Here is a 17,854-nt window from a genome sequence, read left to right as displayed (position 1 = left end):
AAAAATACTTAATTTTATACTATCTAACCCGAATGAAGAATTAAAGTTTGGTACTTCCCGGAAATCCAACAGATTAACATACGATTCATATTTTACAATTAAATTTCAGTGACACAAAGAGACTAAAATTACTTGATAAATGATTGAGAACATTCAATGATTGCATCGTTCGATCTATTTTTCTAAAGCATACCTCATGGGATACTTATTAATTTTTTTGACTTCAAACTATCTTTGCGGATCGAGCGAAACATCCTTTTTTCCTTGATTCAGTTCACTCACACAGGAAAAAGCGGCACTTCCATTCACTCACTGTCCGCTTTCACTCCAAACCCAAGGGCAAGGTATCTTTAACCGCATAAAACCGCTTCCATCGGTACGAATGTAGCCCGCATTTAAGAAGATGTCTACATCTCCTTCGCGCCGTTTCTCACCGTTTTTCAATCGAACAGAAATGTGGGAATTGGGCTACGGCATTACTGCTCTCGCAGATGGAAATTGAATTTCTGGCCCCCAATTCCTCATAGGTATTGAACCTGAAGAAACCGATATCGAAAAACATGCGTGATCTCTGGAAGCAACCAAATGTTTGCGGGGATGAAATTCATAAAATGGAGAACAACGGTCCATACAGCGTGATCTCAAAGGATAAAGACTTAAGAAGAAATGGACTTGGTTTGAGAACAAATTTTCATGGGAAGGTTTTTCACTTTCCTGCATGTTATATGAAAATTTAAATATTCAATTTAAATAATAATCAATTATGAGCAGAAATAGCTCAGAATAAATGCAATTTTTGGATTTCATAAGATAGCGACGTTTTTAATGCCAATCAGGTAACTTCTTTTTGCCAATTTTACACTTTGCCTCGACTTCAACCGGCTTATAACTTCAACGCGGTCCAAGGAATGGTTTTAAACATTTAAATATTAAAAATCACAATATTAAAATATTTTTTTAAATTTAACGGATTATTGCATACGCCAAATCAGATTTTTTCAAACGGGGACCAAATAGCTAACCAGAAGAATAAAATAGATTTAGTATACTAATATAGTGTTCATTCAAATTCTATCCATATTTAAAAGAATTGATAACTAATGGTAAATAAGGACTGGACTTTGGTAACTAATGTTCACTGGAGGCGAGAATCACAGATCGCCGCTTTTAACGGAGAATTTTCTTTGGTAGTGATGCTGTCGCTCTCGGAGGAGGATTCATCCCGTATCAAAGTGAGCGGAGGACCCCTGAAGGGGAAATACGTCTTCACGCAGCTGCATTTCCATTGGGGTTCCAACGATTCCATGGGCAGCGAGGACAGCATTAACAACCAAAGGTAAGCCTGCGGTTGGTAACATTGACAATCAGCTCAAGAATTGGAGGCAGGATGGATGATTCTCCTACGGTAAGAGTTTATCTAGTGTGAGAATAAAAAAATTATACCTACCGAGTTCGAGCAGAATGTGCCTGTATCAATGAAACTGGACGGATTCTACCGCAATCCCTAATGGAAAATGCGACAGCTTTGAGAAAAAAGAACTCCTTTGTTGCAGCGTAAACATAGTTATCAAATTTTTCACGGGCCTCAGGCCACTAATGACAACGGTCCGCTAACAATTTATCTACTAAATGAAACACGGTTGAATTTTATCAGCATCAGAAGTATTATAATTTATCGGAAACCCATGGTTATTTTAGTTTGTGGCTTGTGGCGCTTAATGAGGGAACCGAGAAAGTGAGATTTTTCTCAATATTTTTTCTTTTGCCTAGCATAGAAAAGAGTTTATAAGCTATTTCAGGCGCAATTTAGATGCCTCACAAGGTCGCACTACTCGTAGCTAGCTCATAGAAACACACCAATAACAAGGGATTGGATTGCGCCAGGTATTGGAATGAATAAGGGAAGCAAGCGCTGTTATTACAAAGTATTGCAGACTTCGTATTGCAAAAACAAGACTCTCCGCACGGAGTTATTTCATATGATAGCATGCTTATGACTATGCCCAGGTGGTCATAACTGAGAGAGCATTGTTTTCAACCGATTTTAATCCTCAAGAATCATTACCTTAAAACAAATGAATTTAGAGAAAAATAAAACTTATCATGGTTATAAATACGATATCTTCGACGGTCAGAGGTGGCTCAGTTAGCAACTTCCCACCAATAGGAAGTGTTATGCCGGAAAACAGGATTTTTCAAATATGAATATTTACTGTATGTAAATAATAATGGTTCAATGGATAATGTAGCTCTTGGCTTGTAGCAATTGGAAAAATGCCGTAAAATATGGGAATGAATTAATATTATTCCCGGGAAAATGTATGAAAACTGAAAGGTATAAGAAAAGCTAATCTCTTTTTCTCTAGGTACTTACTGGAGAAAAGGTACCGTATCAAATCCGACTAGTTAAAATACGATCGTTCGTTGAACGTTGTCCTTTAAACAAATTAATGCGGATGAAGATGCGCTTTTTAAATGCACATACAATTTGGAAATATAATGAAATGGATAAATAATCCTATCAAGGTGTGCAAATTAAAGAAAATTAGAGAAAAAAGATTTTTAAAAGTGGTTAATAAAAAGGAAGTATATATTCACAGCTGATTAACTTAGAAACTATTGACAAATATTTGCTTGTTGCAATATAACTGCGGGGGCAAGTTTCGTCGTATCGGCGTATCTTGAACCGCACTGCACACGAGTGACTTTTTGTGTATGCCTTACATCCTCCCACAATGATTATCGAATATTTTACGTGGAAAGAAGACCCCAATCACAAGCTATGCATGTAAATGCAAGTACAAAACGTCTATCCGACTTATAGGAACGATAGGAATACGTTAAATCCACACAATTTCACTCTCTTTTAATCTGTACAGCGTTATTTATTGGGGAAACGGTCTTTACAAAACTATCAATAGTCAGCTGAGCTTGTGGAAGAGCCCGATCTCCTCTCAAATGAGGAACATTGATGAGAGACAAGTGGAGGTCACGACTGTTTTTCATTTCCTGACAGCTAGCGGTCGTAATTAAGTCCATTCACTGAGGAGCCTGTCTCCCTCCGCGGTGTTCCATTTTTCCGACTTCTTCCTCACTCATGAGGACATCCGCGCACGTGCCGTTTGACTTTTCCGAACATAACAAAGGTGCTTCGGTTGAAAAAGGAAAAACATCTCCTGTTTGGAACGGCGTGAGATGTTTCAAACGAGACAGGGGAGGTCTCTCCCTGTCGTCAGGTTGTTGCTCCACCTTAAGCTGGTTATCATATCTCCGATGCGGTCAGCATTGAATATTTCCAGGGCTACTTGTTCAAAACGATCATTGGCCCCAAGTAAGGACATACTTATCAATGCTATATAATCAGATTGCGGATGACTCAGGAGTTTCCTCGTGTCACCTACCATATTCTTGCGATTATAAGCCGCATCCGGTTTTTTTATGGGTGGGGGGCCTCAAACTGGCAAAGAAGTTGACGCGCGAATTAAATATGATTCCTTTCATTTGCAACCCGTCATACAAGGGAAGTCCCTCAAGCGTCACCGACAGATCTCGCTCAAATTTTGCTGGGTGATAGGAAATGGATACCAATGAGGTGTAGTTTTTATTTCAGCCGCCAAAAGTCAATACTTTTCGAGATATTTGCGACGGAAATTAACAGGAAATCCCTAAATTTTTGCAGCTCAGAGCACAAAAATACACCGTCTGTATTCTTTATTCTAGCTACTGAGTATAAGGGCCCATCGTTGTGCTGCGGGTTACATGAATTTAGGCATTTTCAGTTAATTTCCGTTGCAAATATCGCGAAAACTATTGAGCTTTGACTGCTGAAACAAAAACTACCCCTCGGTATCCATTTCCTATCGCCTAGCAAAATGTGAACGAGATCTGGTGGTGACACTGGAGGGGCTTTCTTTGTTAGTGTAAAACAAACAACCTCGGAACGATCAGTGGGTCTTTTCTTGTTTAGTTATTGTTGAGCATTGTTAACAGCCACTCGGATGGCGCCGCGAGTTATATTGTACTGCGTTCCACATTAAGTTCAGAGTATGGGCTCTTATGGAGATTCGTTTCCCATTTTAATCTCTGTAAGGCCGAGACCGCGATGTTGCCAATAACAGCATGAAAACTAATATTGTGCTATCCACAAGTTAACAATGTATTCTAATGTAGAAATAAACGCTGTATTCATTGGTGTCAACAGTTTTAGTCAACAAAATTTATAGCAAAGGCAATTTAAAAAACCTTTCCTTAAATATACGTTGCAAACGTGTATTTTTTACATTATGTTAATATCGCAATTGTCGCCTTACGGTTTATTATATAGGATTGAATCTTTTTCACAAAATTCTTCATACTATTTTCTCTTCGAAAGCCTTCCCCAATTTTATAGATATGCCTACCACACACTGCTACTTTTTCCCCTCCTGTTCGTCTACATCCACTCTCTATAGACCTGCACCGACACCCTTCAATATATATTGTGCGCCAGTTTTAATTTTTAATAATTTTTGCTTCAATTTTATTCTTTATCAGCGTTATTTTCTTCTTTCCCCGCGGCTTAGGCGAGTTTAGCTGGCGCCTGTGTGAATCTGATTGTTTGGCTTTTTTCAAATGCGTCATTTTTAAGATATATAAGCTGCACCCAAATTTTAAACCAGCGAGTAGCAAAACTTGAGCAGCCTGCGTATTCACAATAATGATATCCTGCATCATTTTCAAAATTTACACAGTCTTAAGCGTCACGTATTATCATATCTGTTATAATAGTCAGCCACGAAAAATTACGTTCCCAGCGCTTCATTTATTCAATGTTCCTAGGAAGTTTCTCTCAAACCCCTGTTTCGTCGAGAGGAATGCATACTCTCCGGGCGCACAGCGAAAAAATTAACGGAAGAGCCGAAAACATCGATGTCACTGTGCGACCCTGAGAGACGGTCATCGGAAGTTTTCAAATTTGAGTAATCGTATGAGGTGAAATTCTTAATTTAAGAGGGATTCGGCAGTTTCCAAGACAAAACACGAAACCCCATGCATGAAACCGATACACCTGAAGCACCAAACGAGGCATGTAATGATAAATCTTTCGCACGGCCGATATTAAATATTTTAATAGGTATTGGCACGGCTACAGCGACAGCCCTGGCGCAGCAACTTGGGGACCGAGAAACGCGTTACAGAATCTACCCGGTGCCGCCTTTTGTAGGACTACATTGCCTAGTTAAGGGAAAAAATAGTAAGATTTATTGATTTTCCCAATACAACACGAGTAATAGTAAAATGAATCGCCGTGAAGCACGATGATTGCAGTAAATCATTGCGAAAACCACTCTAACGTAGATGAAATAGATCTGCGCTTGGCTTCACTTATTTACGGCACTCGACTGTGGCCATTGAACCAGAGAATTAAATGGTTGAACTTTGCAGTACCACTGGATGCATCCCGGGTCGGGAATTAGCCTTCCACCTAGATGACTCACATTGAGTTCTGAAGTGAACGACCGCCTGGGTTAACAGGAGGGTCAGACGGGCCACTCGCAAAACCCTGTTGACCACATCGGCGCCTGAGTAAGGTGAGGTCAATGTAAAGCGTCCGTCTCCATTACTACCATTACGCCAGGGACGCAATGCCTGCAATCCGGATATAACGGGAAACAGCGACAGACGGAGAGGCGAGAGAAAGTGATTACGGGTGGGGGGAGCGCGAGAGAGAAAGAGAAAGAAGGATAGCTCGCGGTCGGCGAAAGCGATTGGATTAAGCCTATTCTCCCGCGGCCTCAATAAAAAGGGATGGTGGTATATTCCGTAGTCAGCCACGCAATTTCAAAATAATCTATCCTCGTTTACATCACTCCGAAGAATGATTTTCTACTGCTCTTTTCACCAATTTCCTCTGACGCACTTCACATTGACACCATTGTAATTTACGTCATAAATATGCACTGCGTTTGCCATTACATTTTCTCCTCATTGGTATTTGATGACTTTTCTAATAAATATTGTAAGTATTAGCGCTAGATTACTTGCGACAAAAATATAATGTAGGGAAAATAGAAAAAGAAGTCCACTGAGAAGGCCGAGAGGAAAGAACTTTAGGCAGGTTAATAAGGACACCAGGAGGAAATAGTCCAAGGAGATGGTGAAATCAAGGGCTGCGTTAAATCCATCTTTGGGTTGAATTGGGTTGGGTATGATTGAATGAGCCTATTTAAAACCAAAATTGAAACAGAATTATCCTTTTGCGTGATTTTATCAGTGAGAATCAATGGGAAGTTGACATTTCTCCTCCCCCACAGTGCAGGAAATAAATATTTCCCTGAGGCTGATAATTTAACCAAAACATCACTAACATATTTAAATCCAAGATCAATATGCATTAGGGAACAGATTTTTATTATCATAGGTACTCTACCGGTAATTTTAGGTTTGCATTGAGTGAACCAATTCACCCTTCCCACTTTTTATTTCCATTATTCCTTTCAGCCATTTATTCCTCACTCTATCCATGAAACCCTACCCTTTTCCTTCCCATCCCTAGAGTAATTTATATACCTCCCGCTGTCACAGGTTTCAACACCCACTCTCCTCTATGTACTAGCTCCATGCACCTCTACTTCGTCACTTCTACAAGTTTCCTCCTCAGGAAACAAAAAAAATGTCACCAATAGAACCTAAAAATCTTCACCTTTATCATCTACAACTCACTTTGACTTGTATAATATACATTTTCAAAAACTTGTTCATCCAGGGTTAAATTTGCAAGCCTCAGTGGCGACCGGGTAAAGTCCTCGCCTGCCAAAAAAGAGGTAGTGGGTTCGGGTCCCACCTGGGTTGGGTTTCCCCTATCCAGGGTGTGGTTGTTCGTGTATGTGTAATTGTTAAATTTGTTGGACACCCCAATGTAAAATGGCCAATATGTGCGGTAGTCAATGGTATGAGAATACATTTTTAAAGACTAAAATAAAAAATAAATAATGTCTGGATCCAGCATTGATTTTTTTCTAATTGTCATACATGAGCATTTCAGGTTTTTCATTTTCTATCATTATGTATAATTAATTGAAAGTAGTATTATTTAGAGTAAATATGCTTAATGCTGATGAATATCAAATTTTAAAATCAGCAGATTAATTTTTATGCAGCAATCATGAGTTGGGTGCCATCCCTAAAAAAAAAGACATTTGCCCTTGCACTTGAGATATAAAAGCTAAAAGAGTTATTAGATATGTTTCTATTTCATTAAATATTTTTTTCTGAAATAGATATTAGATGCAATAAATAGGAAAACTTCTAACATTCCTCCTCCCTGAATAAGTACTGACTCTAAAGTAGGAGTTTCATGTGACTATTTTCCACATTATGGCTACTTGACCCAACACTCACAAGAAATTAAACTTGCCTAATAAGTGACACTCCAGTTTGTATGTAAGCCATATGAGTTACACCCACTCATCTTTGCATTTATTCAACACTATATTCAATTACTGATTTGGAATATTATAAGAACAGGAGTCAAGAAGCTTTCATAGGAAAATGTGGGACAGAATTTTGGCTGAGATTGATTTATAAAAGAATCAAGTCTATCCAGAGTTTAAGTGAAGGAAATGAGTACATGTGATGATATTGTCAAAATATATTTTGGGAGTATGGATACAACTAACTATAAACTGGCATATTTCTAAGTTTTTATAGTGAGGGAAGTATGTATGTATTCTTAGCAAAAATTAACTCTTATATTGTTCCTAATAATTCAGTTTTCCAATGGAATTACACATGGTATTCTGGAAAGAAAGCTACGGCTCATACAAAAAAGCACTTGACCATCATGATGGACTGACAGTTCTAGCCTTCTTCTATGAGGTAAGCTTATATTAGACATCATATGTACTGAAAACTATATATGACTGAAATTCTATGCTTAAATTATATTTTAAATACTGCACAATGATTTAAGCTATTGATGACATAGCTGTGAAACATAACCATTGAAATTAAATAGTGATGGGTAAAATTAAGAATTCAATCAAATCCTTAATTCTCCCTCTCATCTCTAATTACAATAGGTGGGATGAATATTCCAAATCCCACTCCATCTCAGAAAATACTGATACTTTTATCTAGACAGTTAATAAAGATTAAATTGTGACATATGTAAATCTGATTCAAGGCAACACAATCTTAGATAGAATTGTTGTATGATCTTAGGTTTTCCCGGCATATCAGGTGCAGAAAAGTTTCTCAGGTTTTCCATGTCTCCCGATGTTTTGAGCGGCGACCTGCTATTCATCTTCTGAAGATCCCCTGAGGATGAACAGCAAGTCGCTGCTCAATACGTCGGGAAACGTGGAAAACATCAACCGGTGGAAAACCCATGAAACTTTTCTGCAATAGATAGAATTGTTACGGAGACTTCTGCAGTGATTAAATTGATAATTGTTTTTCGGGTTAATGCCACATGGGCTCATTTTTGATGGACGACAGTTTCAGGTGCATTCCAGCTCCTATCTTCAGATCCAAAACAATACCCAAAGATGGGAGCTGGAACGTGCCTGAAACTGGCGCATCCACCAAAAATGAGACGACAGAGCATTAACCCAAAAAATAATTAGCAAGTTTACTTAAAGTTTTCTTCAGATTATGAGCGCACAGAAAATGTAAATCTATCTTGTATGAATAAGAAATTCTTGTTAAATAAAAAGGAATATAGAATATGATCACTTACCTACCGACTTATCCACTACAAAACTTTTATATTTATTATCATAATAATACTTCTAATTATGATGTCCTAATTTGAATTATTTAACACATCTATTTGACATGTCACAGTCAATAATGACGTAATATATGGTTTAATGATGGAAAAGCCCTTACCAATCTAGTTTTGATGACTTCATAGTTTGCTGCATTCTCTTTGTTCAAGTCAAGAACGATGTATATGTTTAAAAGAGTACGGTACTTTACTGTTATGATGATTCTAGCCTTACATTCAAACACATTTGGTGGTTCTTTCATGTTCTTTCAATGAGGAGAATATCATTTTGATGTAAATCATAGCTCCTGGCTGCGATGTTAATACACTTAGATACCTGAGGATGACACATAATTTAAGTAAGTTAATGCACACACAAGAGCATCTATGTGGCTCTAATTTTCAGTCATAATTTTTGAGGAAAGATTAGGCATTTGAGCTTCAAACTAAAGAAGGTGTTTCATGCATCAGAAATCTCACCTGTATGCATTTCAGAGTTTGATTACACAAGAAACATATTTTAATTATTACTGACACTTTCTTTTCAGATTGTTGCATTTCCAAATCACTCTTACAAGCATCTAATCAATGTGCTACACAAAATGGAGTCGAATGGTAGCAGGATAACCACCTCAGCCCCATCCTTGGACTCCATGCTATCACATGATCGAATCCATTACTTCACTTATCATGGGTCTTTGACAACACCACCCTGTAATGAAATTGTCATTTGGATTGATTTCATTGATCCTATACCTCTCTCTCATGCTCAGGTGAGTAAATTTTGAGAATGTTAAAAAAAATTTAAAGTCACTTTGAAACGAACATGGATGAAATAATATGAATATGAAACATGAGTAATGATTTGGTGATGTTCTTTCCATAACACTAGCAAAGTTTAGCAGAATTGGTATTCCATTGCATCAGAAAAATAGCTGCCAACATTTCCGTACCATAATCTTTCATTGTACGTCTTCTGTCTCTTAAGATTTTTTTCTTTCCTGAACAATCCTGGTAGTTCATCTAATCCCGAGGTTTATTTCCAAGTTTCTCTTGGGGGAAAACACCAAAAGGTTACAAAAAGCCTGAATTGAAAAAGACTCCTGCAGGACTCGAATCTGAGACTCTGGGATAGCAGACAAGGCAGGCAACTGCGTAACATATTTATTGAGTCATTAAAAAGTCATGATGTAGGCCAAAATTCATGGCAAAAGTTGACCTCAATAAGTTATAAATATTATTATGTTCACTATTGAGGTAATTTTATGCAGCCACCAAGGTTACTTAAGGGAAAAGAATAAAATTAAGGCTGATTATTGGATTCATGGTTCAGAATATGTATAGTGATGTGTTAATTCCGATTATGGAAAATTTTCCCAAATCCATAATAAAAATGAGCAAATTCATTTTAGGATGATAAAAAATATTGTTTTGCTTGTGGAGGAACTTCTTTTTATAGTGAAGATGAGAGTATGATTACAGGCAATTTGATATAGCTAAATATTGAGTATGCTCATGTAATTGCCATTAATTTGATAAAGGCCCTTTAAATCATTTCTGATATAGGTATTATTTAAACACAGGGTTCAATAAATGTGGACTACCTTCAACCAAGTGAAATTTTTAATGCAATTAATCTACTTTTGCACCACTTAATGTTCTGATGCAAATGGAAATCATACAGGATTTGATAGTTTTAGTGGAGAAAAAATATGCAGAAGTCAAATTTTAGCCACAAGTTGATCATTCTCCTAGTGATTCATACTTAAAATTAATATTCCCAACTTTTTCCACAGGCCGCCTCTTTTGAATAGATAGCTTCCCATCATTGAATAATTGATGGGATGTTGTGAGCAGTTAAATATGATTTCCACTGCTGATATTATAAAATGGTATTCAGGGCAAAATGTGAGGAGTTCACTCCAGCACAGTGCTCGCTATACCAAGTTAATATATGCTATTTGCTGTTCACAACACAGACGGATACCAAGGACCTACCCTGTAGCGTAATCATAAAACAAAAAGTTGCAAAACCAAATGGGTGGAAGGCTTACATTTCCTGCATTCAATCATTTCTCTCAAGTGATAAAAAAGAATATAGAAGCATGAAAACATTTTATACAACATAGTATTTTTGGCCGGACCAATTATCCAACTTTAACCATATTAAGGTTCCAACCGATGTAGCCTTAACCTTGGCATAAATATTTAAAATACACATCCATTGTATTTATCAAAATGTGCATCATTCAAGATAACTCACCCTGAAAGATTTTAGCAGTTTCAGATTTGAAAGAAAAAGTAGCAAAGAGTTTCAAATTATGCATCTTTTTTTCAACCTTTCCAGGCGAATAATTTAAAATTGAAACTAGCAATGACAAATTAAAATGTTTGAATGCTTCTGTATGAAGTAGTATGAACCTATGACTTGTGAAAAATAGTGGAATAATATGATCTTCTCCTCTAATTAAGTATGATGAATGCAAGTATTCACTAACATCGGGGCTGCAGGTTTTACAGCTTTCATTCCTTTGCTAAGTAGATAATTCAAATTAAATGGAAATGCTAGCGGGCTAGTAATTTTTTTCCTCACTTTTTCAAGGTGGAGAAGTTCCGGAAGCTGATAGATCAAAATCACCGACCAACTCAGCCACTTGGTGACCGTACGATACATTTCAACCTTGGCCCCGGGGAACATCTAGTCTCTGAAGCACTTAGCGAATCTTATCCACTTGAACCCACCTCACTATTTATGTACTTATTCATTTCCATTTTTCACCTTATTCTAAATACCCTAAGATGAGTTTCTTTGAGCTGTATTCCGTGCTCATTCTTGATGTAAATATCAGTCATCCATTTTTTTACAGATACTTTCCTCCACTCTTTTAAAAGCAGCAATGCGAAATCATTTTTCTTAGTGAAACTACCACACCGATTTTCTTTGAGAGAGTAAACTGAGGTGGGAATAAGAAGACTTGACTCAGTTTGCAAGCATTATTTGGCATCAACCAGTTACTTTGGACTGAAATTTTATATTTTGTTACTATGTGCATAACTTATTATACGTTATATTTATATCAAACCAATACTTTCTATGACTTTTCAATTATCTTGTTACACTTCCATTGGACAAAAAAGTATTCTTATTGGAAAGAGGCACAAAATCAAAAGACGGAGAGCAGAGAAACCAGGAAGCGATAACAATGGGCCTATGGAAGAGGGTAAGATAAAAATAGAGGTAGCCACCCAAAAATTAATATTGTTGAAAAATATCACTCTGTATCAACTGGATAAGGCTTCATTCAAGGGTACAGCCCATCACAGGTAACTTGGTTTGAATCCTAGCTACCTCATTTTATCTCATCTTAATAAAATACAGGAAATAGTAAAATATCAAATCCATAGAAATACATAGTCAGGTACTTCTTCTCTCTTCAGGTTCTTCTACGTTCTTGTAGTTGTCCTAGAAGAAAATTTTAAGTCCAATGAAAAGTTCAAGATTCCATGTCACACCTTTCAGAATTGATAGTTTAACCACCAACCTAACCAAATCCTCAGCATTTCAACTTATCCACATACTTTCACTATTAAATCTGACACATTTAACACACAATTTCAAAAAAAGAATTATTATCAAATATGGAGCTTGTTGGTTAGCGTAACAACAGAAACTCTTTCATGAAAGGAGAGAATAATTAAGTAATCCAGCTTATTATAAGACTGAGGCACCGTAATCAATTTATGCATGAACTGATTACAATTATTGAAGGCAAAACGAAATATGCTCATATCCATAATGGAGGAAGAGAAGAAAGAATTTTTGCCTGAATAACAAAATCACGAAAATAATTCAATAATCTAAACAATTTTTCTCCTGTGAGGAGTGAAAATAGTATGATATTGGAGATCCAAAAAAATAGATGAGTAATCCACCCTAGAGATACTCAAGGTGAACAGTTGAAATATAATTGCTCAAAGTCAATTGAAGCCATTCATTCATCCACATTTTCATCTACCACACATTTGGTAGAACATGAAAGGAATTCTCTCTTCCCCACCCAATTCATTCAAAACATTTCCACGTTATTGTGAGAGTAAACAACTCAACAATACATACAGGCAAATGGACAGTCAGGAGTGGTAGTGTAATTGCTTTGTGGGAAATGGAAATTTTTTATACTATTTTCCCTCATTGAATGAACACAATTAAGCATTAAATTCAAGCTTAGAACTAGAAATGGATCACTGTTGGAGGGCAGAAAATTAATTTGGCTTAACTACTGACCAGGTGTTTATAGGCTAACTATCAGGAAAGTTAGCTCACAACTAGCCATGCATTAAGGAAATGGAGTACAAATGGAGAAAATAACATTTGAAGTAATTTTATTGTTAAAAACATAAAACATATCCCCACGAATAGATCACAGTCACACCTGTAAGGTGTTTAACTGCAGGAAGATTGTAGGAAAATGAAAATATGCAAAGGTTGTTAATATTGGATCATGATATAGATCCAGCATTTTTTAATTTTTGCTCAAGGAGAGAGCTTATTATGAGTTTGCCTTTGTAAGGAAAAGGATGGCAAACATCACAGGATCAATAGGTAAAGCACACTCCTAAGAAAGAAGGAAAGATAGGTCACTGGCATTACATACAGATTTGAAAGCGGATAAGAAGTACATAAGAGAAAAAATCAAAAAGGAAGAATAATTGTGATAGAAAAGGCCAGACAAAGTAGATGAGGAAGGAATAATATTGGATTGCCAGCTGGCATGAGGGAGATGATGATTTTGATGGTGTTACAAACCAATACTCGAGGGATAAATAATGGTCAATAGAGAGGATGTTTAGTGACCAGAAAAAGAAGATCTATACGCACATAATACACTCCAGTCAAGAAAGATAGAAGAGCATAGGGCAAAATGAAGAATTGAACTGTAAAAAAGATAGGGATTTGTGGGTGTTTAAAATATTGATAAGATATGACTTCCTGCATTCATTCAAACCCACCTTAACCAACAAATTAGTAAGATCAAAGCAATCGTAAACTTACTCCAGCTGTAAGCAACATGATTTAACTCAAAATATATCAGACCCAAAAAAATCATGGCCCAAAACATCTACAAAATATCGATACTTGCACTGCACAAACGCTCAACAATCGCCCATGGAATCAAATCCACTCATGCAGTACTACTAGGGATACTAGATGAGCGAATTTGATTTGGTGGGAGATTGTTGAGCATTTGTGCAGTGGAGGTATCGATATACATCCTTCAAAGAAACATAAAAAGGAGTGCTCAATGGAAAAAGATATTTTTTAAACTCATGCTTAAACAAAAAATATCCAGGATATCATAATTTAAAAAAAAACATCAAATATTAGAATAGAATAAAAGTATTGATGGTAAATAATATCACCATCATCAATAAGATTATTCAGCTGTTAGGGTATAATTTAATAGAAAAACAACTAAACTTAAAAGCACCATATTTTCCACACATCATATGTACATCATGCAGGGCAGTGGCGTAACTATGAGGGATGAGGGGGATAGATCCCCCACCCCCCAAAGCCTCAGAGAAAATTAAATTATTATAAAACTATCATCTAGTTTTGATATATAATAACTGCATCTACTTAAGTTAAATTTTGAGTACCAAAATGATGTAATATGTATATCCAGGAATAATAAGTTCTCAAAAATATTCTCGGACCCCGATTGCTTGGGGGAGGAGGTCGCCCCCTAGGCCCCTCATCCCCCTAAAGCATATTCCTAGTTACGCCACTGATACAGGGTGGCTTAGAGTCGAGTCACCCAGAGTTGTCCGATTACAGAAGAAATTGGTTCGAGAACTCAGGCCACTACATATGTTGCTTATTAAACCACTCTCCTCCATTTATAGTCCACACTTTCACCATACTACATATATATGTATGTAACAGTGATGTGAATCATAAGTAATACCAGGAAATATTCTTTCTCTCACCATCTCTCTTATTTACATTCCACCCCCTTTTTCCTTGGAGCCTTTTATTGGCCATGAGTAGGAGATCTTCTTTCTGAGCAGGCAACATTGCCATATCACAATCAACCCTTGAACCATTCACAGGATAACACTGCAGTTTGACAGTACATCACAGATTTTTAGACAGCATTCAACCACCCACCAGATCTGAGATTTTTCATGAATGGTTCTAGTGGTTCAATGGAAAACTGGTTAACTACTCCTGCAATTGCATTAAAATTATGCAGTTGAATTCCTCATGTGGCACAGAGAGAAGATAGGAAGGTAATAGGTCATTGCACATGTTTATGATTACGAATTGGATAATAATGATGGTGGTGAGAAGAAAAAAAGAATGATTCATGAAGAAAGAATATCATTTGACTGTCTGGAAGAATGAGGCAGTCAATGAGTCTAGAATTTTTTGAGATGTAACTAATGTTTCACATGAAGCATGGCTCACGCATCATGAGAATACCATTATGGTGAAAGATTATAGAAGCCCACAGTATTTTATGCTGAAATGACCCAAATTTTTGTTAAACAATGACCCAAATTTTTGTTATCAAAAGTCAGATTGTGAAGTGAATGCCTATCAAGATGCTGTTAAACTATAGTTAAGTTAACACAGCCTAATTCAGTGTTTATATTACACTATAAATTTAAAAAGGTCAAAGGGAGTGTTCTATAATATATTCAAGGAAGGGGATTGGAGTCCAGAATAAATGTGATTTATCATAATATGGTGTTGAAGTACAAACAAAAAAGGCTATTAATTATTCTCAACTGCCTTCCATAACAAAAGAGCAGTCAATGGAAGTATGATGAATTCCTGTAATTAAGAGGCAAACCTCAAGAAAAATGGCATCGAGGAATTGCTAAGGCTAGCCAGGTTAGGCTGAACTATCAAAAAATGACTGGATTAGAAGTATAAAAGATTTCAAAAAGAGTAGAAGAAAGTTAGTTAAGCACGATAAAAAGCATTTGCAATATGTAGCACTCCAAACCAAGATGATGGAATAAATACGGATGAATCTAAAAATGAGAATTGTGGGTCTTACAACAGCATATTTAAGTAAGCATACAAGTAGAACAAGATATTGAAAACATGTATGTTATGCTGGAAAATTACTCATAAACCAGAAGAAATTAAAGACACAAATAGAAATCTCTCGTGGACAACTTCAAAGAATGAATATCTGGCTTCTTTGTAAAAATTTTAGCTCTCTTATTTAATCAAAAATTATCATTTAGAGAAGAGTAATGCTGTGTAGGTGGGGAAGGGGGGAAAATGAGAACAGATTAATAGTATATGGATGAAGAAAAGAGAAAAGGTCTTTTGCATATTATCTATGGAAGTTAAATGTGGAAGTCATGACAAGCTCCACTAATTTCAACAAGATCCATGTAAATTAACCCTCAGGGGCAGATCATCCTCCATAACACAAGAACTCGGATAACAGAAATTACTGAAGTAAGCTGGTATATTCTAGATAATAATCATAGATTTTCTAAGATAATCCTTATAAGTTTGTCAGCCGAAGAAAAGCCTTAATAAAATAATTGAAAATTTTTGGAATAATATAATATTTATAACGGAGAGAGATTTAAACAATCATACACCATAGAAAAACGAGGCAGCAAAATTTTTCCACATTTTTGCCCTTTGAGTGAACTTTGAATTATACTTCTATAGAACTCAATTCAGGTTTAAAAAAATCACAATAACAGAATAATTTTCAAGTCAAGGGGAAGTGATAACAAACTTAGGGGAAGAAAAAGGTAGGGAAGTGAGAAAATGCAGTACTTTTAAGGTATTTTTCCCATTAAATGTTCTAAAATAGTAATCCATTCCATTTCCACTAGTTTGAGCCACTCTGACCACAAATGGTGATATGCCACTGATCTGAACATCCTGGTCTCAAAAAAAGCGACCAGCATTGGTCAGGAAACATTGGGGCCACCTGAAAAATTGTAGCGGTGACATAACCCAAAAGTTTTTATTTAACATGACGAGTACCCGCAAAAGTTTTAACAAAGAATCCTGGTCTCAAATCCAGGCGACGATTTTATGAACACTTGCTCATAAAATCCTTGGGTTAGTATGTTATCAACAACAGAACGTTGCAAGAAACTGTCTTAGATCTAAGAAAAGGAAATATGTAGCTTCTGAAACAAAATGCACAAATTTCAATTTGCAATGGCTTAATTAAAGACAGATCTCCCCCTATCAGTTTGACAAATTGAGTGAGTAAATTACAAGTTTCCTTGAGCAATAACATTGCTAAATAGCCTTTACTTTTCTTTTGTAGAACCCAATTCCAGTTTGAGTAGAGCTATTGAGTAAAATATAATAACTGGGTGAAAAAATATGATAAAACCACTGCAGAGAGTATCCATGTCCCTGCATTTTTCAATTCCAGTGAAAAAGGCTCTCATATTGTGGCCCATATTTAGGAACATTGATATATGTTGTCAACAAAATTAAATGACATGTATAACACATTGTTAGTCTCATGGGCTAATCAAAAAAGAATAATAGTTACAATTATGTCCCAGACTATAATATTACAATTTACAAACTTAAAATTTATTGAATTTTTATCCAGAGATTGCATACACAATACATACAACTTTCTGAACACATGAAAAACCTGTTTAAAAGCAATTATATGAGATAATGGGAGTTTTTATTAGAGATAGGTTTTAAAAGGTATTCAGGTACTAGTACCTTCAATTAAATATGGGTATATCACCACATCAACGGGAATACCGAGCCTTTACACATGTAAAATAACTAGAAGGTTGAACATTTGACTACTAACCAATGCATCCCGAGTTCAAATCTTGGGTTAAGCCTTTGGGCAACCTTGTCCAAAAATTCTCGCATAGCAACGTAATCCCCCAACCCTGATTACGTGACGGTCCTTTGCTTGTTCTTTAGTATGAGGTGAGCTCCTCTCCCACCAATTCTTTACATTAATTGGAGCAGGGAAGAAGTTGATAATCAAGTAAATAATACCTCCAATTAGTAGATTGAATGACACCTCCGATGATTAAATATTACAGAACATAAAATCACAAACAAACTCTAAA

At 36.2% G+C, this 17,854-nt stretch overlaps 1 protein-coding gene across 2 annotated transcripts in view; it reads left to right on the top strand.

Annotated features, from left to right (window-relative positions):
* The window catches only part of LOC124159252 (carbonic anhydrase 7-like), a 51,374-nt gene extending 39,539 nt beyond the window's left edge, over positions 1 to 11,835 (top strand). Inside the window, exons 4-8 of one of the 2 annotated variants that reach the window (XM_046534946.1) lie at positions 1,192 to 1,336; positions 7,752 to 7,857; positions 9,298 to 9,522; positions 11,352 to 11,503; positions 11,617 to 11,835. In XM_046534946.1, coding sequence (XP_046390902.1) covers positions 1,192 to 1,336; positions 7,752 to 7,857; positions 9,298 to 9,522; positions 11,352 to 11,503; positions 11,617 to 11,638 — 650 coding nt within the window. In that variant the 3' untranslated portion in view covers positions 11,639 to 11,835. Of the gene's footprint in view, positions 1 to 1,191; positions 1,337 to 7,751; positions 7,858 to 9,297; positions 9,523 to 11,351 lie in introns of both variants that reach the window. The other variant, XM_046534936.1, reaches the window with a different exon arrangement.
* Positions 11,836 to 17,854: the final 6,019 nt, after the last annotated feature.

The sequence above is a fragment of the Ischnura elegans genome, chromosome 1, assembly GCF_921293095.1.
Source record: "Ischnura elegans chromosome 1, ioIscEleg1.1, whole genome shotgun sequence".
Taxonomy (NCBI): Eukaryota; Metazoa; Arthropoda; class Insecta; order Odonata; family Coenagrionidae; genus Ischnura; species Ischnura elegans.
Note: the sequence above shows the minus strand (reverse complement) of the source record. Positions and strands in the feature narration are given on the sequence as shown.